Here is a 25128-nt window from a genome sequence, read left to right on the forward strand (position 1 = left end):
CTGTTTTTAATTTTCGCGTTTTGCTGGTCACTTTGAAATCGTCATTTACGAAATGTAGACTGCAAACCACGGAATAATCAGAAGGAATCCATTTACTTCCCTTGCTGTTTCCTTCCCTGGATATAATACTTAACCACTTTCGACGCAATTGTGTACTTGAAGGTATATCATGGAATGAAATATCACGGCATTCTGGTTTCCCTTTCTTTGATTTGCAGAAAGGCACGCAGCAGTACACCATTTTCACTGAAAACAAGTACAGTCTATCTTATTTCCCGCTATTTCATTCCGACAGGTCTGTAGCCGGTTAGTGCTGCCACCTGCTGTGGGTATTTGTAAACGGAGTGTTTCATTTAGTGCCATGTTAAAATGTTGTAATGAGCAGGCAGTATAAGCAGCCATCGGATGCAGATCGAGCAGGCAGTGGAAATACCTAAAAAGAAATGCGTGCATTTAGATAGTGTCTCAATAGTGGTAGTGTAGATGTTAGCGGCTATGTAGTGGCTCGCCCGCGCTACTAATTATACCATCAAGCGTCTGAGGCGTTTAGTGGTAGACCACTGTTTAGCACAGGTGCATTTAGACGGCGCAACAGCCATGTTCTTCTTTTTCTAGTCAGTCCCACTGTATTCAGCAGTATCGGAGCAAATCTTTCGTCTGTTGGGATTGACGTCATCATCTGTGTTGATTTGCTTTGTACGTCGCACCGACACAGATCTTAAGGCGACGATGTGATAGGAAAGGCGTAGGAGTGGGAAGGAAACGGCCGTGGCCTTAATTACAGTACAGACTCAGCATTTGTCTGGCGTGAAAATATGAAACCACGGAAAACCATCTTTAGGGCTGCCGACAGTGGAGTTCGAACCCACTATCTCCCGAATGCAAGGTCACAGCTGCGTGACCTAATCGCACGGACAGATTGCTCGGTATCGATTCAGTGATAGTGTACTTGATGTTCTGAAACAGTTCATCAAACTAATACCTGCAGTACTTGTGCAGCTAAAAATACCGAAAACATATTTTGTCATCTTTCCTTAGTCCGACTCGTTGGCTGAATGGTCAGCCTCCTGGCCTTCGGTTCAGAGGGTCCTGGGTTCGATTCCCGGCCGGGTCGTGGATTTTAACCTTCATCGGTTAATTCCAGTGGCCCGGGGGCTGGGTGTTTGTCCTGACCCTAACATCCCTCCAACTCGCACACCACGCCTAACACTATCCTCCACCACAATAACACGCAGTTACCTACACATGGCAGATGCCGCCCACCCTCATTGGAGGGTCTGCCACACAAGGGCTGCACTCGGCTAGAAATAGCCACACGATTTTATTTATGTTTCCTTATATTTTGAGTAATTTATGGAATAGTCCTTTTGGATTAACATGCATTGTTCAGTTTTGTCAGTGACTGTTTCTCTGCAGCAGACAAAGGAACAACACAATCCTCGCTCACTGATATACTTGCTTTGACTGGAGCAAACCTCTAAGGTGTAGCTGACATCCACCACACTGGTTGCTGTCGTGCACAACTGCAGTGGTCAGTGGCTGTGGCATACATTAGCCCCGTGTAAACTGGTTCTTATATGAAAGAACAGCAACTGAATGATTATCTTCTTCACGGATATCATAGTCTGGAAAATGAGCCTATTTTAATTTATACAATATGTTGGAAGATGTCACTATTTCCTACTGTATCTCTATAATGCGCTGTAATTCAGAAACCCAGACTCTCAGCATCAAACACAATCTATTTTCACTTGATGGCAGTTCCTATAATATGAGTTCTTGTAAATTTTAGAGGATAAGGGTCCTTCATATCGAATTGGAGATGATCACAATTTACCTCCTTGAATTTAATTTGCTTAATATTCTTCTTAACATTCCTGTTTAAATGACAACCATCGAACACGTACGGCCAAACTTTTATCTTCGTTAGAATGTTCTGCATTCTTCTGAGGGATGGATCATCTGGCTCTTGTATATGTTCAAGGAAGAAGTAGATCCCACCCTGAAATAAAGATATTGTTATATTTTACAACTATTAGAATGAGCGTTAACTTAGTATGTTTGCTTATGTGTTAATTAATGATTTTTTAACAACAATAATCTGATCAAAGTTATCTGGACACCTCTTCAGAACTAGGGATTAGAAACGAAAATGTCTCGATGTCTTGCGAAGGAGACGTGTCTCATGACCCTCGTGCGAAGAGCTGAGTAGCTCAGACGGTAAAGATAAAGTTGGCAGGTTCGATCTTGGCTCAAGTCCAGTGGTATTTGAAGGTGCTCAAATACATCAGTCTTGTGTCAGTAGATTTACTGGCAAGTAAAATAACTCCTATGGGGCAAAAATCCGGCACCTTGACGTCTCCGAAAACCATGGAAGTATTTAGTGGGACGTAAACCGTTATTATTTAGCACACCGTGATGTCTCGGTCAATCTGATGAGTTTGGTGGTGGTTTGGTCTTCTATTGCCGGGCTGAGTAGCTCAGACGGTTAAGGCGCTGGCCTTCTAACCCCAACTTGGCAGGTTCGATCCTGGCTCAGTCCGGTGGTATTTGAAGGTGCTCAAATACGACAGCCTCGTGTCGGTAGATTTACTGGCACGTAAATGAACTCCTGCGGGACTAAATTCCGGCACCTCGGCGTCTCCGGATACCGTAAAAGTAGTTAGTGGGACGTAAAGCAAATAACATTATTATGGTCTTCTATTCACAGTGAAGACGTATGTGCAAGTGGGAAGGAACTTGGTAGTGGTCTGATTTATCCTAGTCTTTTCATTCGAGGTTAAGTCTTCAATTTATGCTGGGTGGGAAAGATCTGCGCCCTTCTGTTCATAATTTATTGAATATAATATTTTTAGTTCATATTTAGTCTATGGTTAAAGCCTCCATGGTTCAGGCGGCAGCGCGCCGGTCTCTGACCACTGGCTTCCATGTTTCAAATTCCGGTCACTCTACCTGAGATTTGTGCTGGATAAAGTGGAGGTGGGACATGTTTTTCTCCGGGTACTCCGGTTTTCCCCGTCATCTTTCATTCCAGCAACACTCTCCAATATAATTTCATTTCATCTGTCAGTCATTAATTATTGTACCAGAGGAGTGCGACAGGCTTCGGCAGCCGCACAGTTCCCATCCTCGTCGCTAGATGGGGGCTTCATTCATTCCGTTCCTGACCCGGACGAGTGAGTGGAAACAGGCTGTGAATTTTCATGTTCATTTAAGCTATGGTTACGAAGACAAAGCCGTAGGTCTTGGTATATCTCACATAAGTCCCAGAAAATAGCGCAATGTGATTTTTCTAGTGGATTAGTTTCGAAAGCAAATGTCTACAGGATAGCTCAAAAGTCAGTTTTCTGTAGAAAAAAGCTACACTGAAACGGCGTATGCAGGATACTTCAGGATATTTGAGGTCAACTACCGGGAACTGCGTTTCGTGACGTTGATAGTACGTCGCCGGGTAACAACTGTTGTTTCTAGACCAGGGCTTTCCAATTTGTAAGGGATCGAAGGCAAATTGCAAACCATAGGCATGATCGCGGGCCGCACTTTAATAATAGACCTATTTTCGTGAAATTCCGCAAATAGAACACAGGTACCGGTATGAAATAATATGCATAGTTCAAATGAAACGAAGGTTTAATCATTTTATTGCTTAAAGAACTATTTAACAATAATAATTATATAAACAAGTGAAATTAAAAATAAACTCTATTATACCCAGGACAATTGAATTTAGAAGAAGAGCACCCAGCAATGTCAGTTCATTTGAATTATTTGACAAATGACAAAAAGTTAAACAAAAATACCTAAAGACAAACTGAAATGAATAATGTAGTAATGTAGGGCAATTTAATGTGAGTAGTGTGAAGGGAACAATGATATACAGTTGTTAGAGTCTAGAATTCTAGCAACGTACTTCCAGGAGTACTTCCCTGAAAATTTCTTCGAGTATGCGACACTGCATACCAATGAGAGAAGAACGAAGAATTGAAACCGCTTCTTGCACAAATGGCAATCAAAGTATTTCTTGGTATTCACTGCATGCTACGTTTCATTAAATGTCCACAGTGCGGATGGCATGGAGTTCAACATTTGGTATGGATCCCATAGCCATTTTTATAATGGTAAAACCCAACACTGGCATTTCTGAAGGCTCGTTTTCCGCTGAAGTTTGGATTTTAATTTAAAAAATAATAATAATAATCTCTTCAGACCGAGTGAATAGGCCTACTTAAAAACAGGAAATAATATTAAAGGATGAATTAGTTCCGACATGGGTCTGTAAAGGGTATACAAATTAATACATTTTTGAACGAGCTATGAAATATGTTTTGTAACTTTTCTTCACATTTCTTAAAATTTATTTTTTAATGACCTCCGGACCGCAAAATATGGCTTTGCGGGCTGCATGCCATTTGGAAACCCCCGTTCTAGACGACTATATGCCTTGTATACGACATGGTGCGTAACTTTACTAAAGAAAAGAGAATCTTCATGCTGTAATTGTGGTGTAAATTTGATAAACTCATCTCCCATGTTCATAGAGAACTCACGTAAAGTTTCCTGAAACTCCGTCACAAACACGACAATAATTATTTAAGTCACTGGTAGCGCTGCTAGTGTTCCATAGTTGGGAAGTGTCCTGCATTGATAAAACGGAGTACGAAAATTGTTAATGGGCCCAGAAGCTATTGTGAAAAGTTGAAAGAAATCAACGCGAAAAGTGTCGACTGAGCGCAAATATCGAGAACAATATACACTGAGTGGCCAAAAGTCGCGGTAAGGGGTGTACCATTAGAAAATGTGTCCAGCTCCATGGCTAAATGGTTAGCGTGCTGGCCTTTGGTCATATGGGTACCGGGTTCGATTCCCGACAGGGTCGGGAATTTTAACCTTAACTGGTTAATTTCGCTGGCACGGGGGCTGGGTGTATGTGTCGTCCTCATCATCATTCCATCCTCATCGCGACGCGCAGGTTGCCTACGGGAGTCAAATCAAAAGACCTGCATCTGGCGAGACGAACTTGTCCTCGGACACTCCCGGCACTAAAAGCCATACGCCATTTCCATTTCATTAGAAAATGTGCCGTGTATGACCCCTGAGCGTTGCGGCTAGCTGAGCAGTCGTGAAGATGGCATCAAGTCTCGAGTTAACGGACTTTGAACGTAGGAAGACCATAGGCGCACGGGAAGACCACTGGTGTTTAACGAACGGACATCACGTCACCTCCGAAGAACCATACCGGGTGCTCGACGGGCTGTTAGATTGCCGTCCAGTTGAATGTTGGGAGCCAGGAACCCATTTTTAGCAGGGTTGTAAGGAGGCAACTGCACCGCATAGGCTTCACCAGCCGATGACCAACTCGTGCCCCTTTGCTGTCACCTCGACACAGAGCTCAACGATGTGCATGGGCCCGCGAACATCGGCATCGGGCCATGGAACAGTGGCGGCGTGTGGTATGGTCCGATGAATTCCGGTTCCAGTTGTACCGAGCTGATGGACGCGTCAGAGTGTGGCGTATGCCTCATGAAGTTATGGATCCTGCGTGTCAACAAGCTTGTGTCCAGGTGGGAGGTAACTCAGTTCTGGTCTAGGCGGTGTTCTCATGGTCGCAATTAGGCCCCATTGTCCGGCTTCAGGGAGCGCTGACAGGCGCACATTATGTGGACATTCTGCATGCCTTTGTGGCAACAATAATAATAATAATAATAATAATAATAATAATAATAATAATAATAATAATCGTATGGCCTCAGCTACCGTCTGCAGACATTTCAATTTGACGCCATCTGGCTGTCTGCTCGTCAATTTCGACGTTCCGTTTTACTCTAGGCCCGTTAGATGTCAGACCGAGTAAACTGAAACCCTCTTGGGCGTCTATGGTTGAGATTTAATGAATTTTGTCGGGTAAACACCAAATGTGTCACCAGAGATCTTTTACATGCCGACATCGTACGACATGGAGTGTCGAATGGACTTTTTTCCGCCCTTCAAAGATCCGACTACCTCTGCCGGGTTTGAACCCGCTATCTTGGGATCCGGAGGCCGGCACTCTACCACTGATCCACAGAGTAGAGTACCCTGATGGAGATGCCATGTTTCAACAGGACAATGCGCCATGTCACCGCTCTGTGCTGGCGCACAGGTGGCTGGAGGAGCACTCGAGTGAAGTTACGACATGAATTGACCCTCCATTTCTCCCTATCTTAATCCAATTGATCATTTATGGGATGCTGTCGATGTTGGTGTACGTTCCTTGAACTCCGTACCAACTACACAAGACCAGTTGTAGGTAACAGTGCAAGATGCATGGGTCCAGATCCCTCTAGAACAATTCCAACACTTTGTAGAGTCGATGCCTCGCAATATTGCTGCCGTTTTGAGGGCTCGCGGAGAAGCAACACGTTATTAATATCACATTCAGTGTCTTTCCGTGACTTTTGGCCGCTCAATGTATTATGTAGTGTACAACGTATTCTGCGAACTTGACACTTCAAACCGTTCCATCATCTACTATTTTTTCCTGTATGCTCGGCATGAGGATGAGTCGAGTACATGACTGGAATTTTGTGTTTCACTGTATCCTACTGCAGCATAGCGGCCGTCGGTTCAGAGGGCCTCGGGTTTTAACCGCATTCGTTTAATTCCTATAGCTCAGAGCCTGAGTGTTTTTGTTCGTTTTAAGACACATTTACGTACAACACATCACGCTTGAAATCACAAACGAAACACGCAATAGTGAGTGCATCTCCCCTTCTTAAATCTGGCTGCAGGAAAATGCCATAAAACAAGGGAACTATTGTCTCAACGGCGCACTAGCCACCAGCATCTTGGAAAGGTGTGGCAATCCAACTGACGAGCCCACTGCCATACTGGGACAGAAACACTGGTAATTTCACGATTAAAAGTGCCTAAAGAACTTGTCTCCTCTATATTAATACACCACTTGAACAATTTCTAACAGGAAATCAAGAACATTAAGGACTTACTGGAACTAGTACTCTCCAAATCTCTCCCAACATCCGGTCAACGTCTGGAGCGCTGCAGAGAACAAGCGTTGCTACAACAGCATCTACGCTCTCATCAGGAATTTCAGCTAGGTTCTCTCCATACGATTGAATATACTTCACAACATTTAGTTGGTCAATTTTTTTATAATCTGCTGATTTAAAGTGTTTCTCAAGGCGACTGTTGCGATCAGCTAAAATCACATGGCTGTTTTTTGGATAATACTTCAAGTTTTGGCCTGAAAAATACGAACATACAGTAGTAATAATTATTATTATTGACCGGTGAAGACAGTTCTCAATATTATAACTAAGGAAAGGATTTTAAGGTGGAAGGTATGGTCAGAAAAGGGGAAAAAGAGGTTCTGAAAATACATACAAAAAGGTGCAAAAAAGGTGATGATGAAATAATTTTATTAAAGTTCAAACCATTGACATAGACTTTCCTTATCACATTTACTGCGTTCTAATAATTAATAAACATGTTATATTGGATTACACACAATATTTCAAAGTTTTTGACAGTAAGTCGCTAACGCTTTGAGCTCAGTAGAGCCTTATATAGCGAGAAACTCCTCTCGACATCTACAGAAACCAATGGAGCATACCTTGTCAGCACTCGTAAAGGGAGTTCAGTCCAAGTCGCACAGGTTTCCTCATCTGAATTGTTCTTCAAATTGAATTCGAATTTGTCTTTAGCAAATCTGTGGTGGTTGTCCCTAACTTTTTCCACTGTTCCTCCTCCATACCTCCTTAACCTGCGACATGATTTTGTGTTGTGAAAAGTACTCTCTGGTCCGACCTGGTAAAACACTAACACGGCCAACAAGAGAGTACACAGTAGATAGGTTGAACCGTTAAATTCATGCCAGTACTAACTAAACTTAGTTTAAACTGGTGCAACATCATTGTGTAAATTTTAATTTTATTTCAAAGCCGCAGATTGGCTACTCTTGCTGTGGTTAGCCATTGTTGCTGGGATATGAATTGTTAATGGTGGTTTACATAAATTATATTTTAATATTTATATATTGACTAGTGTTGACTTCTGATGAAACAAAATATTAAAAATCTGTTCAAGAAAGGAAAAAATGTCTAATCCTTTAAAAACGCAGAAAAATATGGGGTGAAAAGGTGCTGAAACATGAAATAGAAGGGAAAACGTGGCAAAATGTAGTAACGTCACAAAAAGGTGCAACAAAATGTGTTTATTTCGCTTCATTTCATGTCTCGATGTGTATGTTAAGTCCTCCGCTCGAAGGCTGGTTCGATCCTCAACAGCTCCGCCATCAGCTGTCATGGATGGCCTAGGCATCACTGAATAGGCGTACTAGGGAAATGAGGAGTGAGGTAGTTTCCCGTTGCTTTTCTCACCGAGCCAGAAGTTGCTATTACATATCAGTCTGCCAAGCCCACTGAAATGCATGCACCAACCGACCCTATGAGCAATATTTTCACACCATTCATAGCAGGGACTGGCTGCAGAAGGAATGGCATTACTAGCATCACTCATACCTCAGTCACTTTCATATTGTCAAAGCTAAGGATAAGACAGAGACAGATCTATGAAAGTAACAAAATTGCTCTAGCCCATACCAGAAGACATAGTGCACTGTAAACACTAGGTCCCGCCAGCAAAGGCACCATGTCTCGATATACACTATATTGACTTAACTGTATGAAAATAGCTATATTTTTAAAAAGGTGTTGCACCTTAAATCCTTTCACTAATTATAAGAGTTACTTCAACCCCCTGTGGGTGGGAGACGCAGACGAATAATGCATCCGCGGTATCCCATGACTGTCGTAAGAGGCGACTAAAAGGGGCGACCAAGGGATGATGACATTAGAACCATGAAACTACTTGAGCATAGTACCATTACGCGAGGAACACCATGGGTCGACGTTACTTGCTTTTAGTACCACCGTATTCGGGAGATAGTAGGTTCGAACCCCACTGTCGGCAGCCCTGAAGATGGTTTTCCGTGGTTTCCCATTTTCACACCAGGCAAATGCTGGGGCTGTACCTTAATTAAGGCCACGGCCGCTTCCTTCCCACTCCTAGCCCTTCCCTGTCCCATCGTCGCCATAAGACCTATCTGTGTCGGTGCGACGTAAAGCAACTAGCAATTTAGTACCACCATGTGAGGAACATCATGGATCTACAGTAACAATGAGTAGTGCCTTTATGTGAGGAACACCACAGTTCTGTGGTTAGTAGGGTCTGCGATCGTGTGTATGCCACCGAAGCGGGGGAGCGGGCATTCGATTGCGCGAACTAATGTCCATGTGCCGTAACGCTGTGCTGGAATGTGGCGGATTCCTCTGGGTTCAGAATAGATCTGTGCTACCTATGAGTAGTACCGGTACCACTTTACGAGAAACACCATGGGTGTACGTTGCCTGTGATTAGTACCACTATGTGAGAAAAACCACGGGTTTGGCTGGCGCCCGTGTAAGCACCACTATGTGCGAAAACCATGGGTGTGCGTTACCTGAGAGTAGTTCCTTCATGTGACGAATACCATGGGTCTGTATTACCCAGGGCCGGAACTAGCAGATTTGTCAGCGGGGCAAAGGTCAGTTTGCCTCCCCCGATCCCCCTCCCCCTACCTCTGAAATATAATATCTCCGTAAGCTATTTTTTTTTTTTAGATGTGGCTGTTGAAAGTACACACCATATGTATACTATTAAGAAGTTTTATTTATGAAAAACACATTAATACACTTATACATATTAATACATACATTACACTTGTATTGAAAAACGCTTATATTAATACACTTATATATGACTAATACAAATAATTTATTTGTAGTGTAACTCAGTTGTAACTACGCAAACATGTCTTATGTATCGTACCTCAAAATTGAATTCTTCGAGGTTTCTTAACTGCAAATGTGCTGATGATGTCTTCAAAGTTGATAAGGATGCTCGTTTGTGTTCAGTTGATGTTATACTTAGATTAGACAGTCTCTCCTGTCCCATTGTACTTCTCATGTAGTTTTTGATGATTTTGAGTTTGCTAAAACTTCGTTCTCCAGATGACACTGTAACTGGCAACGTGAGAAACATTCTCAGTGCAGTAGTAATGTTAGAGTAGGGTAGCCTTCCTCTAGTTTATTTTTATAAATAAAACTTAACATTTCTCTTGATGTGGTTCCTTTAAATTTTCGTCAACTGATAAAGCGTGATGCTTGAAACTTTCTATTTCAAATTTAAATTCTCAATGTTGAGATTAGCAGTGTAGATATTTGCCAATTCTTTTGCTTTCAATTTTAGATCTTTTGCTTGCATTTCTTTAATTCGAACTCCATTCAAAAATCCAAACTTGCTGTTTATGTTGTCCAAAGCCTTAAACCTGTCACTGAGTTACGTAATCATCTGGTCAATAACATACCTAATTGGTACACATTCTCAGTACTTGTAGGAGCTTCATCGCCACACAGTTCATCGGACTTTTTTCTTTGTCTTTGTTCTGAGAACTCAGATGGTAGATCACTCATGCTTGCTAAGAATTTACCCTCAGTAATGGCCTCAGATGGAGCAAACTCTCTGCAAGACTTCAAGAGCGTTAAAAGACCTTGAAGTTTCCGGGCAGCCAAATCTACTGTTATATCTTTTCTTTGCAAAAACTCATTGACATGATTGATCTTTTTGAACAAAGCATGCCAAAAACATGTGAAAACGATGAATTCAAGTTCCCCAGTATTTTTCAAAAGGGGCTGGCCTCACTCTAAGTTTGAGGTGTTGAGAGATCATGGTTTTTAAGATCCCCTAGAGCCTGCACAACTTTACCGTAATGTTTATACACAGCTTCGACCGCATCTAATCTTGCAGACCATCTTGTATTGCTTTCAGGTTTCAATGTCAGTGGCACATAGTTTCGGAAAACTTCCCAGCGTGAAGTTGAAGCCGAAAAGAAAGAATACATACTGTTCAAAGTTTCGAAAACATTCTGAGCCTCAATAGTAGCACTGGGCGCATTAGCACCAACTAAATTGAGGGAGTGAGCAGCACATGGGACAAAATATGCTAGCTCATTCTCCTGAAGTAGTCTGGACTGAACTCCTTTATACTTCCCGGCCATATTTGCCCCATGATCGTAGGATTGGCCTCTACAGTTATCTAAGTTTAGTCTATCTTTGTCTAATTTTTTAAGGATTTCTTGGCTGAGACCTTCACCTGGGGAAAAAGCAATAAAACTTTCTTCTACCTCGGATGTATTTGTTTTGACGTAACAAACTACTTGGCTCACGGTGGCTGATATTCGGAGTGCAGTCAAATATTAAGGAATAATATTTCGCATCCAAAATGTCTTGTATTAGCTTTTGCCTTATATTATTGGCAATAATTTCTGGGAACTCATCTTGTATTTAATGTCAGAAATACGAGATTTGCCCTTTCTTATGCCGCTCAATATGTTGTAGAAGAGGGACATTGTAATGCGATATAAGTTCTACTGTGTTCAAGAACTTTCCACTGGATGGGTCGCTGAAATCAGTCTTTTTTAGTTCCTCGGAATGGACTCCCTTGCTTTGCTAGGAATAGAATAGCATCGATAATGCAGCGCAATACCGCCTTCCAGTGAGACTCTTCTTGATGGATCTGGTTTTGGAGTTCTGCATCAATACCTCCCTTTCCTAAACAAGATTCTAAAGCTTTCCACGAACCAAAGCAAAGTTTGTGGTTGGATGAATTTTCATGTTCAGGCAATTTTTCACTGAGTTTTCTCCAATTAGTAAGTCCTTTTTCTTTAGCTAAGGATGCTGTGAAAACAACCTGCAGGGAACACAATATAGAGCTTTCTTACTTTCACTATAGCCTAACCATGATCTCTTTACTTTTTCTCCATTTTTGAGAACTTTATAAAATCAATCTGTGGTTAAGTTACACCCTTCTCTGCTTCTATTAAATTTGGCTCGATCAGATTTTCAAAGCTCATTTTTGTTATGTAACATCTTTCAGAATCTGAAAAACTCTGTGGCCATGAACCAGGATCCCTAAAATCAAAGGAAAACTCGGACGTTTCTTGAAGACCAGTTGTAGGTCTGGACGAGATAATAATTCATCCTCATTCGCTTCATCAGTAGGACTGAGTTTCTTGCAAATTTCGACATGTTGCGTGCCTTCCTCTCCAGCTTAAACGTCATCTAAAATATTAGCCGGGATTAAAATTCAATCAGTAATATGATATATTACAAAATGAAGTATTAAAATATTGTCGTTAAGTCCGATAAGGTACAATTAATTCATCTCTTCCCTAATGTGCTATCATTTAATTATTGAAATAAAAATTAATATTTACTTACCTGACTTTTCTTTTGAGCCTTCATCTTCATTAACATTAGGCTTTTAAGAAATGCTTCTAATTTTGGTGTTTGTGACAACACATCGCTTTCTTTCTTCCTTTTCTCTTTGGCAAGTTTTCTATACTCGGCTCCACTGAGTCGTTTTCTGCCATCCATAATTTGGAAACTGATAAAAACGCAGCTCAAAATGTACTAAACAATTCCGTTTTCCAAACGCTGATAAACGATAACACGAATAACTACTCAACACTACGAACACTAATAACTAAATACTAAATGCAAATAAAATAAAACAACTGTCGGTTCGTATCAACACACGCAGACAACAGTGTACGCAGGCTACATGTGTAGCCGTCGATAACGACAACGATGACTGTAGGTGTCTGTTTAGTTTACTGTTTATTGGAAGCAAAAAGGGGGTGAGATAGATGAGATGCTCGCGCATCGCGTCACGGACAGACTGTTTTCGAGCCCGACCCTGCTGCCGAGCGCTTAGGCTACTAATTATTCATATCAGTAGTAGGCATAACAGTATAAGACTCACTACAGACCCATGAATTACGTTAATTCTTGTGTCTTGTCTTATAATGAAGAAAATAACTTGGTATACAGTCTCAGTGTAATAAAGTTGATGAATTGGGCAACAAAATAAAATAAAATATTAATTGTGCTATTATTATTTTGAAAAAATAAAATAATTTACTATTATTTTTTAATAAACTTTTCAAATTTTGCCGCTCTCTGAAATCTGCCGCCCGGGGCATGTGCTCCCCCTGCCCCGCCCTAGTTCCGGGCCTGGTATTACCTGTGGTTATTACCATAATGTGCCATACACCGTGAGTCTACATTGCCTGTGATTAGCTCCACTTAGTGAGGGATACCACGGGAATATCGGCGCCCGTGATTAGTCCCACTATGTGCGAAACACCATGGGTTTGTGTTACCTGTGAGTGATGCCATTGTGTACGACATAGGTCTTCATTTACTGTGATTAGTACCACTATAGGAGGAACACCGTGCTTAGTGATTAGTACCATTATGCGGGACCGGCGACCTGGATTTTAGACCCCTTTAGATACAGTAATAAGCATCATCCCAGTATTTCAGGCTTTGTGAATTAGACCCACTATCATTTTTTCTAATCATCATTTGCTGTAGATTCTAGTCAGTAGATAAATTTTGAAGTTTTAATTTTCGTTTCGTTCACCTCTTACCATTAGGGACCGATGACCTAGCTGTTATGCCCCTTTAAATAATAATAATAATAATAATAATAATAATAATAATAATAATAATAATAATAATAGAGTTACTTTATGGTATTTCCAGGTTGGTATAACCTGTGATATTGTTGAAAACAAAATGAATGATACGATCATAAAAACGAATACACAATGCCAGGTCAGTGTGCGACGAGCGAGCAATAAAAAGAGGGATAAGGACAAATATCAAAACACAAAGGATTCTCCACATCTTCAAATAGACTGACTCTCTCCTCGCCAACTTCAATCCTTATACATCCATTTCTTTTCAGCTCACGCTCGGCGGTTGCAGAGTGGGCTTCGGCTTACAAGTGGTCCGATAGCTCTGCACCTGTCCGACCAACCAAGCAGAGGAGGGTTGGCCTCGGCTCTACCGTGGCTCTACGCCTCTGTATTCGGGAGACGGAGAGGGGCTGGTCCCGACCGTCGGCTGTCCTGAGAATGCTTTTCCGTGGTTTTCCTTTCTCCTCCACTAAGGCGAATGTCTGGACAGGTCTTAGAATAGGCCACGGACCCCGCACCTTCTCTACACATCGCCATCACCACCACGAATCTCCTGGCCTGAGAGACGAGGTCACCATATCACCATATAAGAGGTCCGCCTCCCCTTCAGGGGAGAAATGTAAACAATTTATTATTAGTTCACCCCGCATAGAGCGTAGCGTAGAGCTCTTTGGTTCAGAGGGCCCCGGGATAGATTCCCGGCCTGGTCAGAGATTTTAACCTTAAGTGGTTAATTCCCTTGGCTCAGAGACTAGGTGTTTGTACTGTTTCCAACATCCCTGCTACTCGCACATCACACACAACACTATCCTCCAATCAAATAACAGTTTCCTATACACAGCAGATTCCGCCCACGCTCGTTGGAGGGTCTGCCTTACAAGGGCTGCACCAGGCTAGAAATAGCCACACGAAATTATTATCAACCCCCGACACGCTATTTTTTTTTACTTCCCACCTTCATCAGGAGGGCAGGCATGCCCACTCATTGAGGGGCCACCTTAATAGATCTTCTTTGAAAGTGTAAGATAAGAAGAAATTCAGATAGACAAAGGAAAGATAAATATGATAGCACGTGGTGAAAGTCTGAGAACGCAGGACGGCTCAGAAGGAGAAAAAAGATCCCGACAAATCAATATGAGTATTGGAAAATAACAAACAAGTGCCAAATTAAGTCATATACCGGCTGGTCCGCCAGCCCCTTCAAATCTCCAACGACACGCCACTCATCAAAGGGTACGAACACGTAAAAAAATGATTGCCAGCGCAGGTGAGTCGGCGCTGGTAAGCGGCAACAGGCGAGAAGCAATATTTCCTCGCTTTCAAACGTAGCCGAACACAAAGGAAGAATTTCCAGGCTTGTCGGAACTTGCAGTCGGCGCCGACCAGCGAACAAGAATTTTTGAATCATTTATTTACCAGTTTCCAGCACGCTGGCAGTCGTCTGGCGGAGAGAGTGAAATAAATTGCAAATAGGAACTACTGTATGTCGAAAAATCGTGGAAGTATATCAGCCTCGAAATGAAATTTGGGTAAGTGTCCCTCTACTTCAAAGGCAGTGTTACGGTACTTGGTTAATTATTGACCACCGCTCATCAATCTTTATATGATTATCAACCTGCTCAACAACGATTGAAATCGAGAAGAAGTTTTCTTCATTCCACTGACTGCCTTTCGGAGTCACCTCAGTCATCAAGACTAACTTCTTGGAGAACCACAAACCTCCATCTCAATGGATGGATGGATGGATCCATCTGAAACTCTTCCAGCCGGTTATGAAGAGTCGTGGTCTACATGGAGGAGTCTAAACAGGCTGCGGTCTAGGGTCGTTCGATCTAAGAACAATATGAGGAAGTGGGGATCTATCTGAAGAGTCAACCCTTAGTGCTTGCAGAGAAGAACAAACCATGGCACACATACTTAATTGAAACTCCTGCCCTCTCGTTTGCACCATGCAAGATTTGGTGAAAGCCACACACCAAATGGTCGAGATCTCGCCAAATTCTGGTCCGATATGATATAATTGTTACTTGAATGTATCTCTAGTATGTTTTCACCAGTTAGGCCTATCATTTCTCATTCTTAATTCATAATTTATATGATGTATTGCTTCTGACACGAATAAATCAATCAATATTTATTTCATTACAACGCAGAAGGATGTAAAGGACATTTCCCGCGCTCTTATGCTCATTATTTCAGTAGCCTTCAGTGCTGAATGGCTATTGTGAATAAAATATAGGAGAAATTACTGTGGTATGGTAGATCCATACCGTGACTTAACGATTCCAGACATGCAGGAAGAACATTCTGTCGTAAGTAATGTTGAGAAATAAATGCAATTACATATTTGAAATACAAAGCATATCTTAATGAGACATTTTAATTCAAATTTTCATTTTAAATTAAGATTATTGAAACATTTTTTTTCTGCATGTGTGCACGGTTTGGACATGTGAGAATACTTCAATGTTAAGAACATATTTAGTGCATTTTTCTGAACCTCGGTGAGACATAACATGTAGCAGACCACAGTCGCACCGGGTGTTGATTACACCACACAGACTTTTAATCGGTTACTCTAAGAGTATTTCTACTATTGGTGCTCTCAAGCCGGTCATGAGCCACGTGCAGATTTAGCAACACCGCCTCGCAAAGCCCGTCTGAAGTCGTCCGCGTAGCGATCTGATTGGCTAACTTCAGCAGCTGATAATATTACAACGGTGCGAGATACCTATCAATATGACCAACGCTCTAGCGCTCATATACCCGTTTCACTTTGTTTCCGACCATCCTGTACATACATACATACATACATACATACATACATACATACATACATACATACATACATACATACATACATACATAGTATCGGCGATTACATGTGGAACTCCATGATCTGACTTCAGCACTTGGGGAACAATTTGTCAAGGATACGAGGACGAACATGAAAACACAGGACTACTCTTCTCTATAGTCTCCTGTTTCTATTGATCCCTGTTCTCGCACACTGACATGTCATTCTGTGACATACCCAGCAATAGTCAATAGTAATTTCTTTAACGCTAACTGTGTATTATTTTACATGAAGATGTCGGCTGATACGGAGGTAGCAATCACTGTACATCTTCCAGGTAATGATATTTGTCGAATTTACCTTCTTTTCTCTTTTTAAGTTGAACAATGAAAGGTATATATAATAATTGAGCATGTAATATGACGTAAGTAAACATTATCTAGAAACAGGTTATAATAGGTTCGCATTGTTTTTATACACAAGCACCACACCTGTCCGTTACAAACGCCCCACACAGCCATGGCTTATTTTACTCGTACTACCGGTACAGTGACTTTAGTGAGGTCTGATTTTATGAGAATCGTTGCTAAAGAACAATTCTAAACTTAAGTAGGCAATATACAAGTAATTATCGATTTTTATATGATGAATGAATATGAAGATATTTAGGTTATGATTTTATATTGTCAGGTACTTTTCTCAAGTGTTTGGGTTACAAGCCGGCCCCGCGGTGTAGGGGTAGCGTGCCTGCCTCTCACCTGGAGGCCCGGGGTTCGGTTCCCGGCCAGGTCAGGGATTTTAACCTGGATGTGAGGGTTGGTTCGAGGTCCAGTCTATCTACATGATTACAATCGAGGAGCTATCTGACGATGAGATAGTGACTCTGGTCTAGAAAGCCAAGAATAACGGCCGAGAGGATTCGTCGCACTGACCATGCGTCACCTCATAATCTGCAGGCCTTCGGGCTGTGCAGTGGTCGCTTAGTAGGCCCGTCAGGGCTGTAGTGCCATAGGGTTTGGTTTGGATTTCGGTTACAAATGTGAGCTATGATTTATTGTCTGGCTCCATGGCTAAGTTGTTAGTGTGCTGGTCTTTGGCCCGAAGATCCTGGGTTCGATTCCCGACCGGGACGTGGATTTTAATCTTCATTGGTTAATTCAGTAGCTCGGGGGCTGGGTATGTGTGCCGTCTTCAGCACTAGATTTCATAATAGGTACTCACAGATGTGCAGGCCGCCTGTACAGCGTCAACTTGAAAGACCTATAGCAGGACCTTCGGGCCAAAGACCAGCACGCTAACAGTTTAGCCATGGAGCCAGACAATAAATCGTAGCTCACATTTGGAGCCGAAATCCAAACCAAACCCTATGGCACTACAGCCCTGACGAGCCTACTAAGCCCCCAGGGGCTCTCAACATGGGAGCGTGGGTTGGCGACCACGGGGCCGTTATTTGAGTCCTAGCATTGCTTCCACTTGTGCCAAGCTCCTCACTTTCGTCTATCCTGTCCGACCTCCCCTGGTCAACTCTTGTTCTTTTCCGATCCCTACGGTATTAGGTATCGAGGGCTAGGGAGTCTTTCATTTTCAGGACCTTCGTGGCCGTTGCCTTTCTTTGGCCGATAAGTTCATTTTTCGAAGCGTCGGATCGCTTCCATTTTTTCCCTCTGAATAGTCTTAATAGAGGATGGTTGCCCTCTTGTACTTCCTCTTGAAACAATAATCAAGACCACCACCTCTTCGGAGGCCACACGTCGTTATTATGCGGGTTATTAACAGAAATAATAATGCGGACAACGTCCTGAGAAAGAAATATAATTTATAGAGTGCCTGGAGGATTAGTCTAAGCGGAAGGATGATGAAGGATGACCAGAGAGCGTTGGAGTCCAGTCCTGCCTCATCTCCTCCTCGCAAACCTCTTTGGCATCACGTAACTCCTCACTGCTGGAGGAAGTCGTAACTTAATATTCCCCAGTTTTGTTGTTGTAGATTTGATCTTTGTGTTATTACTAGGGCCCGGATTTAAAAAATGCATGTGCGTATATGCAAGTGCATATTTTGGACGTTAGTGCATATTTTGAGCGTTGGTGCATATATAGACATTTTTTTTTTCCTTATTAGTGATCGATTATCTAAGATTTCTGAACGAAATGAAAAATCTAATGAACTCTGTATGTTGTACATGCCTTGGCAAAATAAGAAGCCTTCCCTGATCAAGGAAAAAGCTTTCAGTGTCGCAATACAAGCAGGTAGACGGATAATGACGCTTTTCACAATAGATATTTCCTTCTTTCTGACATTCCTCGTTCCTTCTCCTTACAGTAGCCTCCCGAGGTTTGCTTAAACAAGTATGTTCATCTGTTAACTTGCTCTTCGTCTACTGCAGTGTTTCACCAGATTAAACTAAAAAAATTGCCTCAAGATTTTGCCAGAAGAATGTTCCGAGTAGTCAGTCCCAGTATTCAAGTATTATCCATTTACATCCGTTGACTTAGAACGATCATTTTCAGCGTATAAATTAATTCTGGCCGACAACAGAAAGTTATTTATTCCAGAAAATTTGAAAATCTGTTGAAACCTACTGGCATGCATCATTTTGCAAGGAATTAAACATGTTTATCAGTTTGACACCGAGTTAAAATTAAATAATGCGTCTGGTAATTGTATTTTGTTTTATTTTTAGTGCATATTTTCATGCATATTTACAACATTTTAGTGCATATGAGCATGCATATTTTCGGAGTTTTTAGTGCATATGAATCCGGACCGTAGTTATGACTGTACTTGGCTGACCAAGGATTTACGATTGAATGATGGATCTTTCTCGAGTAATTATAATGGCCTGAATAATATACTGAGAATGGTTTGAAATTCTGCAAAGAAAGTACCTACAATCATACCCAGCTGAAGTAGGTCATTGGCATACACTAAATGATTCTCACGTTGAGTAAAACAGCTCATCAGATGACTTCTGAGAGGAAGTCTGGTGATGGTAGCAGTAGTAGTGTGATTGCTGTTTTAAGAGAAAATAGGCTACTTGTATGTCTACTCCTAGTCTCGTTCCTTGATACGGGACCGGGTATGAGTTGAGATGAATTTATATTGCATGTTTTACGGCCGAATGCCCTTCCGGACGCCAACCTCAGATAAGGAGTTGAGGAAGATGAAATGAATGATGGCGAATTCAATTGGATAAGGAGCTGGAAGGAATCGTCTGTGACCTGTGAGTAGGAATTGTCCAGGAATTTGCCAGGAACCTAATATCGCTAATCGTTATGCGACAGAGGCGGACAATTCTGTTGTGAAAATAATTAAGTCAGGAATGTACTGTACCGTACCATACGCCCATTCTTCCCTTGAATGACTGTACATTTGTTTAGTGATATAGGCTAGCCTACAGCATGACAGAAAAAAATATTATACACCAAACCCCATGACGCAACAGATCCGAAGGGCCTTGGCCTACCAAGCGACCAAGCAGCTCAGCCCGAAGGTCTCCAGATTACGAGGTGTCGTGTGGTCAGCACGACGAATCCTCTCAGCTGTTATTTTTGGCTTTCTAGACCTGGCCCGCTACTTCACTGTCAGATAGCTTCTCAGTTGTACTCGCATAGGCCGGGTGGACCTCGAACCAGTCCTCATATACAGGTAAAAATCCCTGAACTGGCCGATAGTCGAATCCGGAACCTCAGCAGTAAGAGGCAGGCACACGCTTCCCCTACACTGCGAGGACGGCACAGAAGAAAATTATATTGATGCAAAATCAGAATAATAAAAAGAAAATAGCGTTTAAAATTAACTGAAAACAGAGACACAGTAGAAGGAAATCATAGAACATAAATCAGAACATTTAGTTCTGTCATTCGTGTTCTCCTGTCACTTAAAATTAAATTATGTTTACTGCATCTAAAATCTTGGTAAGATCCCAAATGCATTGCAAAGCTGCTTGAGCAAACGCTGCGTATTTAGTGTGCTCACTGTAGTCGGTTTAAGTTTCCAGAAGGAAACTGAACAACATAAATGAAGTTTTATTTGAAACAAGGTCAAATGTACATTTACGCACCCGCGACCCCACATGTAGAAGAAGAAGATAGTCATTTTAAAAATTCACCCGATTTTTAAAATTATTTCTCGCTGCTGTAGAATCATGGAACTGACGTTGCCATGGTTACGGCCGTTCGTTTCTCTATCCGATTCCTAGAGCAGGGGTAGTGTAGTTACAATATCTTCATAACGGTTGGTTTCAGGGCCTTAAAACATGGTTTTCGGGCCCGTAGGGCTTACCGAGTTTCGTTCTTTGCGTACCGGGGCTAAAATGAGCTTTGTCTCGTCCTTGAACCACAAATACGATTTCGCCTATATTAGCCTATTGTCTGTCTGTTAGGTCATCAGCCCAGAGGCTGGTTGGATCCTCAAGGCTGGCGGATATAGGGAAACCACAAAAACCAATGGCAGTAGGAAAATGAGGCGTACTAGGCAAGGCGAGGAGTGAGGTAGTTTGCCATTGCTTTCCTCACTGGGCCAGACTGTGCTATTGTAGCACAACTAACCCTATGAGCAACACCTTTCATGATACTCAAACGCACTGGCGTGTAGTGAATGGCATTACTCAGCACCACCCACACCCCAGCAGCTTCCATACTGTCACAGCCATGGATGAGACTGGGACTTCAGTGGAAGCTACACATTACTCTGGCCTGTGCCATGAGACGGATACAAAAGTGCTGTATCCATCAAGAAATGACAGCAGGCAGATTAGCCTATTATTTTTATATTTTTATATCTCCCCCCGTCGCCTCCCTCCCCCATCGCCCCCCTCCCCCTCGAATTGTTTTGAAAATAAAATACAGCCCGTGTTACTCACTGGCAATGTAGCTTTCTATAGGTGAAGTAATTTTTAAAATCGGTTCAGTAGTTTTTGAGTCTATCCGTTACAAATAAATATACAAATGTTTTCCTCTTGATAATATTAGTATAGAAGAATCGTCGGTATCGCTTATATAGGCTACCGCACTGTAGCACAAATTTCGCATTTTATCGCATTTTCAAAACACATGTCGTGAAAAATGAAAATGCAAAAGTACTAGCATCAATCAATCAATCAATCAATCAATCAATCAATCAATCAATCAATCAATCAATCAATCAATCAATCAATCAATCAATCAATCAATCAATCAATCAATCAATCAATCAATCACTTCTGATCTGCATTTAGGGAAGATTCCCTATCTGTTATTTTCCTAGCCTTTTCTTATTCTTAAGTGATTGAAATTGAACATCTCCCTTGGTAAGTTATTCCAACTCTTAACTCCCTTTCATATAAACGAATATTTGCCCCAATTTGTCCTCAATAAGCATTTCGCGTACTATCGTTCTTGTGAAAAAGCATCGCCCCTAGCGATAACTAAACATCGTTTATGAATATTGAATTTTCACTACTGCATTGAAATCGACTTTCAATCTATTAGGTCATGTTACGTACATGTAGTACGTGTTGAAGAGATGGTAAGTATAGAACAAAAATTGACTTGGCGCACAACGGGCGACTTGCACGCACCCTACAGTGTGATGGCAGTAGTACCAGACCTGTAGCTTAGGTCCTTTCCAACAGAACAAATATGACCTAGGTCACCATAGCTCAATTGGTAGAGCAACCGACGTAAAATCGGGAGGTTGTGGGTTCGGATCCCACTGGTGTCCGGTTGGCTGTACTTAACATCTTTTCATCACGTAGGCCTACTAAAGGTACGTAACATGACCTATAAGGTAGAAAGTCGATTTCGATTAATAGCCGTTTACTGTGAGGCAGGCCTTCGCTGCGCACACATTTATTTCATCAGAACATTTTTTCAGAAAGTTCAGATTACCTTGGCTTCACTACTTATTTCTCAAATCTGTTAGCCGTGATTAATTTTAAAATTATCATTGTCTTATTACTGTGCATCACCAACACCCAAAGTGAAATGAAATGGCGTATGGCTTTTAGTGCCGGGAGTGTCCGAGGACATGTTCGGCTCGCCAGGTGCAGGTCTTTTGATTTGACTCCCGTAGACAACCTGCGTCATGATGGGGATGAAATCATGATGAAGACGACACATACACCCAGCCCCCGTGTCGGCGATATTAACCAGTGATGGTTAAAATTCCCGACTCTGCCGGGAATCGAACCCGGGGCCCCTGTGACCAAAGGCCAGCACGCTAACTATTCAGCCATGGAGCCGGACAACACCAGCCGCCACTGCTTGTGCCCCTTTAGCACCTCCGCGTCTGTAGGCCTAAATATATTGCAATTGTATATTCCACACACCTGCATAGTACAACTCCCATAGAATCACATGAACACAGGTGAGTTTGCTTACCTGTGCGTACACCTATTTCCAGTATCCGGATGAGTCCTTGATTTCTCAGTTTCCAGTTCGCTGATACTAGAGAATGCAGAGGAGAAAACAGCTCCTTTTTGTAGTGTTTTGTCATTCGCTCGTAAACGTTATCACATTTGATAACATAGAGCGCATACAGTTTATTTCTGACACTTTCAAAATAACTTGCCACAATCATATAAAGAATGATAACACATATTAGCGGAGTTCCATACTTAAATAAATAACCTTGAATTATCACGTCAGTTCTACTCATCTTGATGAAGCACAAAACGAATAAAAGTTCGCTACGTCATGTGGAGTTGTGCGCTGAAAGGAGAAAAACACACATTATTATGACTACTGGATGAATAGTACGATGAATTTTACAATACGTTAAACTGTGTGTAGGTATAATCCTAAACTGAAACTTGATAATACTTATCTCATTCCAGGTCTTGTACGAGGAGATTGGACTGATATAATGGTAAGTGTACACTGTACGTATCAAAGTCCAGCACTCTGTATGCTGTATTTGCTGTTTGTGGTTTGAAGAGTGGGATGTTGATAAGAAAGATTCAACTAGTCTTTCTCGTGTAGCTTGTTCCGACAAGTTAAGCTAGATGGCATGGTCAGTCAAACGTCAAACCTTGAGATTAATGTTCTGCACAGCCTCCACGGCGTTTAAGTGAATCAGCGATCTCTCCCCCCCCCCCCCACACACACACATTCAGTGTTCAGGATCAAGGACTATTCAGGCAAAGACAACTTCTGGTCCTTTCTTCCATGCCTTTAACGTCTCGGCTAGGCGGCCCCCGTTAAGGTACATTAGGGGAGACGGTTGTAGTTTGAGCATAGTGTATATCTTGGAATTTTTTTCCTCCTGATTAGTGCTGCCATTTATCAAGCTCAAACTCATTCGAGCTGGTTTTTCTTCCATTTTTGCTTTTATGCCGCACCGACACAGATAGGTCTTTTTTTTTTTTTTGCTAGTTGCTTTATGTCGCACCCACACAGGGAGGTCTTATGGCGACGATGGGATAGGAAAGGCCTAGAAGTTGGAAGGAAGCGGCCGTGGCCTTAATTAAGGTACAGCCGCAGCATTTGCCTGGCGTGAAAATGGGAAACCACGGAAAACCATCTTCAGGGCTGCCGACAGTGGGATTCGAACCCACTATCTCCCTGATGCAAGCTCACAGCCGCGTGCCCCTGACCGCACGGCCAACTCCTCCGGTAACAGATAGGTCTTAAGGCGACGATGGAATAGGAATGGGGCCTTCTTCACCACAGCAGGTGAGGCCGCCTGGGCGAGGTACTGGTCCTCCTGTCCAGTTTTATCCCCCAACCCAAAGTCTCGCTCTCCAGGATACTGCTGTTGAGACGATAGAGCTGGGATCCGGCGCTGAGTCCAAGGGAAAAACCAACCCTGGAGGGTAAAAGGATTAAGAAAGAAAGAAAGAAAGGTCTTAATTGCCAATTTTATGAAGAAAATCTGGACTTTTTTCCCGAACGAAACTGATATTTCGAAACCTAGATAATAACCGTATAATGCAAGACATTAGCTTCCTCAAATTATCATTGTATGGTGTCCAGTGATTTCTGAAAATATCAAATAATACACATAACACAATCACAACTTATAACCAATTTTAAAATGAGATAAAGCACTACATCCTACTTGCTTTTCAATCTCCTTAGCAGCTTCTTCTCTTCTTCCATGTCAAGAAAACGACGGCACTCGAGGCATGTAAATGAGTAGTTCATCTTAACTATCAGTACAGCTTCTAATGTTGTCATTGACAAAGGAATTCTCCCATCTCACCAAGTACTCCCCGTGAGGCAAAACATTCTTTCTCGAGCAGTGTTGGAACGAGACACTGTCGTAAGAACATGATATCGTCGCCATAAGACCTATCTGTGTCGTTGCGACGTAAAGCAAATAGAAAAGAAATGATATGGGGGTGGGCGCCACCTGCTGTTTATGAGAACTGTGTGTTTTTGTAGTGAAGGATAGTGTTGTGTGTGTGTGGTGTGTGATATGCAGGAATATTTGGGACAGTACAAACACCCAGTCCCCTAGCCAAGGGAAATAACCATTTAAGCTTAAAATCTCCGATCCGACCGGGAATCGAACCTGGGGCCCTCTGAACCGAAAGCGACTACGCTGACCATTCGGCCAAGGAGCCGGACTTTCAATGAATGAGCCTCAAACTGAAAACGATTAATTTATTTGTATCTAACGAATCGTTTTCGAGAGTCATTTGTATGGAATTTGGAATCGACAAGCGTAGGATTGGCGGACTGAGTGGCTCAGACGGTTGAGGCGCTGGCCTTCTGACTCCTACTTGGCAGGTTCGATTCTGGCTCCGTCCTGTGGTATTTGAGGGTGCTAA

At 42.2% G+C, this 25128-nt stretch overlaps 1 protein-coding gene and 1 non-coding gene across 2 annotated transcripts; one reads left to right on the forward strand and one right to left on the reverse strand.

Moving 5' to 3' along the window:
- Nucleotides 1–432: 432 nt before the first annotated feature.
- On the reverse strand, nt 433–23224 carry LOC136880966 (thiol S-methyltransferase TMT1B). The gene is made up of 3 exons (XM_067153524.2): nt 22736–23224; nt 6984–7240; nt 433–2002 (listed from the first exon to the last, which is right to left on the reverse strand). The coding sequence occupies exons 1-3, from the start codon at nt 23010–23012 to the stop codon at nt 1748–1750; spliced, it is 789 nt and encodes a 262-aa protein (XP_067009625.2). The 5' UTR covers nt 23013–23224; the 3' UTR covers nt 433–1747.
- TRNAL-UAA (transfer RNA leucine (anticodon UAA)) lies at nt 22004–22076 on the forward strand. The gene has a single exon. It is a non-coding gene; the product is annotated as a tRNA-Leu (tRNA).
- Nucleotides 23225–25128: the final 1904 nt, after the last annotated feature.

This window comes from Anabrus simplex, chromosome 9 (assembly GCF_040414725.1).
Source record: "Anabrus simplex isolate iqAnaSimp1 chromosome 9, ASM4041472v1, whole genome shotgun sequence".
NCBI classification, from domain to species: domain Eukaryota; kingdom Metazoa; phylum Arthropoda; class Insecta; order Orthoptera; family Tettigoniidae; genus Anabrus; species Anabrus simplex.